Genomic DNA, 5,000 nt, shown 5'->3' with positions numbered 1-5,000 from the left:
TGTGTGTGTGTGTGTGTGTATGTGTGTGTGTGTGTGTGTGTGTCTCTGTGTGTGTGTGTGTGTGTGTGTGTGTGTGTGTGTGTGTCTCTGTGTGTGTGTGTGTGTGTGTGTGTGTCACTGAGCTTAGATCAGCACAACTTTAAAGCTCATGTCGTCGTTTTTACAAAGTCAACAAACTCAGCAACTAAAAGTGAAAAGAGCACAGTCACCACTTCATCTGCTGTGTGTGTGTGTGTGTGTGTGTGTGTGTGTGTGTGTGTGTGTGTGTGTGTGTGTGTGTGTGTGTGCGTGTGTGTGTGTGTGCGTGCGTGTGTGACTGTGTGATTTCTGTAGAACGCTGTGTTTTAGGTTTAATCATCAAAACTAAATCTAATCCACACACACACACACACACACAGGTCAGAGGTCAGAGGTCAGAGGTCAGAGGTCACAGTACCTAAAGCCACTCTGGCGGCCGAGGCGTCGTAGTTGATCCAGAAGGAGACCCAGGACAGGATGGTGATGAGGATGGACGGCATGTACGTCTGCAGGATGAAGTATCCGATGTTCCTCTTCAGTTTGAAGCTCAGAGACAGTCGAGGATACGCACCTGTAACACAACAACAACACAATCACACACACACAGAGGACAGCGTCCCTCACTGTCTTCATGTCTCACCTGTGGAGAAGACCACGTTCCTGGACACCAGCTTGTAATCCACGATGGAGAACTGAGGAAGCTCGATGCGCGTTACCCCGGTAACCGCCGTGTCTCCTCCTTTCCAGTAGAACTCTATGTCGTCTGTGGTGTAACCGTCTTTACACACACACACACACACACACACACACACACACACACACACACACACAGCTGTAACAATTCATCCTGTCATCAGTCCTTCATACATGAATCATTCATCATCATCATGTTTTTAATAATTAAACCAGTTTTTGCGAGGGTTTTTTTTTTGCATGAAAACATGAAGCTTTGTATTAATTTGACCAAAAAAATCATTCTAAAGCGTGTCGTCCAAAATTTGACAAAAAAGTCAAACTAAAAGTAAAAATGTCCAAAATATGACAAAAAGTTTTTTTTATTAAAAATCCAGAATTTTACAAAAAAATATTAATTTGTCCAAAATGTGACCAAAAAGTCAAACTAATATATCATCAAAAATTTGACAAAAAATTTTTTTCAGAAATTTATGAAAAAAGTGAAAAAAAAAAACTTGACCAAAAAATGATCAAAAAAAGACGTGGGTTAGTAAGTCGACCGAAATTTGAAATTTGTCCAAAATTTGACAAAAAGTAAAAAAAATGTTTTACCAAATTTTTACAAAAAAGTTAAAACATTTTTAACACTCAGTCTGACTATAATCTATACTATAAATATAGTCATCCGAAATTTGACATAAGAATTAAAAAAAAAAAAAGTAGTAAGTCCAAAAAATGACAAAAGTAATAGGTAAGTAAGTCGGAAAAAAAAAGTCATGCAAAAAATTTTTTCCAAAATTTTACAAAAAGTAATTCTATAATTATGTCATTTAAAATTTAACGGAAAAAAATCAGAAATTTAACAAAAAAGCAAAAGAAAACATTTTGTCCTAAATGATATAAGAAGTGTGACCGTACAGCTCTCGATCTCCAGCGTACAGTTCTGCTCGTCCAGAGGATATCTCCTCAGGTCCATCATACAGGCAGCTGTTGTTGTGATTCTGTGTCAACACAAAAACACACACATTTAAAGTGATGACAAAATCTACTTCACTTTAAGTCACATGATCACGTCTTTATCTCAGTGTTAAACTGTTTGTAAACAACTCACTCTACCACACCAAAGTCACTCTCTCTCACACCAAAGTCACTCACTCTACCACACCAAAGTCACTCACTCTCTCACACCAAAGTCACTCACTCTCTCAAACCAAAGTCACTCACTCTCCCACACCAAAGTCACTCACTCTCTCACACCAAAGTCACTCACTCTCACACACCAAAGTCACTCACTCTCCCACACCAAAGTCACTCACTCTCCCACACCAAAGTCACTCACGCTCCCACACCAAAGTCACTCACTCTCCCACACCAAAGGCACTCACTCTCCCACACCAAAGTCACTCACTCTCTCACACCAAAGTCACTCACTCTGCCACACCAAAGTCACTCACTCTGCCACACCAAAGTCACTCACTCTGCCACACCAAAGTCACTCACTCTCTCACACCAAAGTCACTCACTCTACCACACCAAAGTCACTCACTCTCTCACACCAAAGTCACTCACTCTCACACACCAAAGTCACTCACTCTCCCACACCAAAGTCACTCACGCTCCCACACCAAAGTCACTCACTCTTTCACACCAAAGTCACTCACTCTGCTACACCAAAGTCACTCACTCTGCCACACCAAAGTCACTAACTCTGCCACACCAAAGTCACTCACTCTCCCACACCAAAGTCACTCACTCTCTCACACCAAAGTCACTCACTCTACCACACCAAAGTCACTCACTCTCTCACACCAAAGTCACTCACTCTCACACACCAAAGTCACTCACTCTCCCACACCAAAGTCACTCACTCTCCCACACCAAAGTCACTCACTCTCTCACACCAAAGTCACTCACTCTGCTACACCAAAGTCACTCACTCTGCTACACCAAAGTCACTCACTCCCCCACACCAAAGTCACTCACTCTGCCACACCAAAGTCACTCACTCTGCTACACCAAAGTCACTCACTCCCCCACACCAAAGTCACTCACTCCCCCACACCAAAGTCACTCACTCCCCCACACCAAAGTCACTCACTCCCCCACACCAAAGTCACTCACTCTGCCACACCAAAGTCACTCACTCTGCCACACCAAAGTCACTCACTCTCTCACACCAAAGTCACTCACTGTGAGCTAAAATCACTGGTTTTCTCTGTGGACTTTGGTGTGGCAGAGTGAGTGTTTATATTGACCTGAGTCCATAGAGCACAGTTCCATCTGGGTGCAGTCTGATCATCCTGTTCTTCACTGTGACTCCGTGGACAAAAGACTTCTTGTCGTTGAGGAAATATGTGTCAGGAACCCAGAGCTGATCAGCAACTCTGTTATCTAACGTTAAGTTCAGAGGAATCCCTGAGTAACTCAGACGCTTGTCTCTCCAATACTGTTGGAAGTACATGGTCAGTGTGTAGTCCTGACACACACACACACACACAGAGAGAGAGAGAGAGAGAGAGAGAGAGAGAGAGAGAGAGAGAGAGAGAGAGAGAGAGAGAGAGAGAGAGAGAGAGAGAGAGACACACACACACACATGTTAATAATTCACATGTGAATCCATCAAACAAACAAACAAACACATCAGCTGATGTTAATGGATCTCTCTCTGTTTTGCTGACTCATGTTCTCTCTCTCTGTTTTGCTGACTCATGTTCTCTCTCTCTGTTTTGCTGACTCATGTTCTCTCTCTCTGTTTTGCTGACTCATGTTCTCTCTCTGTTTTGCTGACTCATGTTCTCTCTGTTTTGCTGACTCATGTTCTCTCTCTCTCTGTTTTGCTGACTCATGTTCTCTCTCTCTCTGTTTTGCTGACTCATGTTCTCTCTCTCTCTGTTTTGCTGACTCATGTTCTCTCTCTCTGTTTTGCTGACTCATGTTCTCTCTCTCTCTGTTTTGCTGACTCATGTTCTCTCTCTCTTTAATAATTCAGCAGTTTTCATGAAATAAACAAAAACGTGGCGGCACAAAAACATAAAACTCAATACTAATGGAAGAGGAAGATGAAGAGGAAATAGACGTGGAAGTGAGGAAGAGGAAGAAGAGATGAAGTGGGGAAAAAGAGGAAGAGGAGAGGAAATGGAAGAGGAGAGGAAGAGGCAGAGGAAGAGAAGAGGAAGAAGAGAGGAGGAGAGGAGAGGAAGAGGAAGAAGAGAGGAAGAGGAGGAGGAGGGGAAGGGGAGAGGAAGAGGAAGAGAAGAGGAGAGGAAGAGGAGAGGAAGAGGAAGAGAAGAGGAGAGGAAGAGAGGAGGAGGAGAGGAAGAAGAGAGGAAGAGGAGAGGACGAGGAAGAAGAGAGGAAGAGGAGAGGAAGAGGAAGAAGAGAGGAAGAGGAGAGGAAGAGAAGAGGAAGAAGAGAGGAGGAGAGGAGAGGAAGAGGAAGAAGAGAGGAAGAGGAGGAGGAGGGGAAGGGGAGAGGAAGAGGAAGAGAAGAGGAGAGGAAGAGGAGAGGAAGAGGAAGAGAAGAGGAGAGGAAGAGAGGAGGAGGAGAGGAAGAAGAGAGGAAGAGGAGAGGACGAGGAAGAAGAGAGGAAGAGGAGAGGAAGAGGAAGAAGAGAGGAAGAGGAGAGGAAGAGAAGAGGAAGAAGAGAGGAGGAGAGGAGAGGAAGAGGAAGAAGAGAGGAAGAAGAAGAAGAGAGGAAAAGGAAGAAGAGAGGAAGAGGAAGAAGAGAGGAAGAGGAGAGGAAGAGGAAGAGGAAGAAGAGAGGAGGAGAGGAAGAGGAAGAAGAGAGGAAGAGGAGAGGAAGAGGAAGAAGAGGAGTAGTTGAGTAAATGTTCCTCTCTTCTTCTTCTTCTGACAGTGAAGAGTGTGATCTGGTCGTCATGGAGACACTCAGCACCTTCATGTCTCCTCATCACCAACATACAGTCCTAGTGACTGATGTGTTATGAGGATTCACCACCAGGGGGAGCTGTGTGTGTGTGTGTGTGTGTGTGTGTCCTCACCATGTTGACCTCTGACACCATGTCAATACTGGCCACATCTATACTCATCCCTACAGCTACAGGACGACCTGAGGACAGAGACCACAGGGTTCATTAGAACTAATACAGGATCTGGTTCTGTGGACCAGGACCTGGTTCTGAGGACCTGGTTCTGAGGACCTGGTTCTGTGGACCAAGACCTGGTTCTGTGGACCAGGACCTGGTTCTGAGGACCAGGACCTGATTCTGAGGACCTGGTTCTGTGGACCAGGACCTGGTTCTGTGGACCAAGACCTGGTTCTGTGGACCAGGACCTGGTTCTGAGGA

General features: G+C 44.7%; 1 protein-coding gene across 1 annotated transcript in view; it reads right to left on the bottom strand.

The window, feature by feature from the left end:
* gabrb3 (gamma-aminobutyric acid type A receptor subunit beta3) overlaps positions 1 to 5,000 on the bottom strand; it is a gene marked incomplete at both ends in the record, with an annotated part of 21,128 nt that overhangs the window by 3,663 nt on the left and 12,465 nt on the right. The window contains 5 exons of the mRNA XM_083888555.1: positions 437 to 589; positions 659 to 796; positions 1,612 to 1,694; positions 2,949 to 3,169; positions 4,695 to 4,762. Coding sequence (XP_083744681.1) covers positions 437 to 589; positions 659 to 796; positions 1,612 to 1,694; positions 2,949 to 3,169; positions 4,695 to 4,762 — 663 coding nt within the window. The remainder of the gene's footprint in view (positions 1 to 436; positions 590 to 658; positions 797 to 1,611; positions 1,695 to 2,948; positions 3,170 to 4,694; positions 4,763 to 5,000) is intronic.

The sequence above is a fragment of the Microchirus variegatus genome (genome assembly GCF_963457635.1).
Source record: "Microchirus variegatus genome assembly, chromosome: 4".
Classification (NCBI taxonomy): domain Eukaryota; kingdom Metazoa; phylum Chordata; class Actinopteri; order Pleuronectiformes; family Soleidae; genus Microchirus; species Microchirus variegatus.
This window is presented reverse-complemented; position numbering and strand designations above follow the sequence as displayed.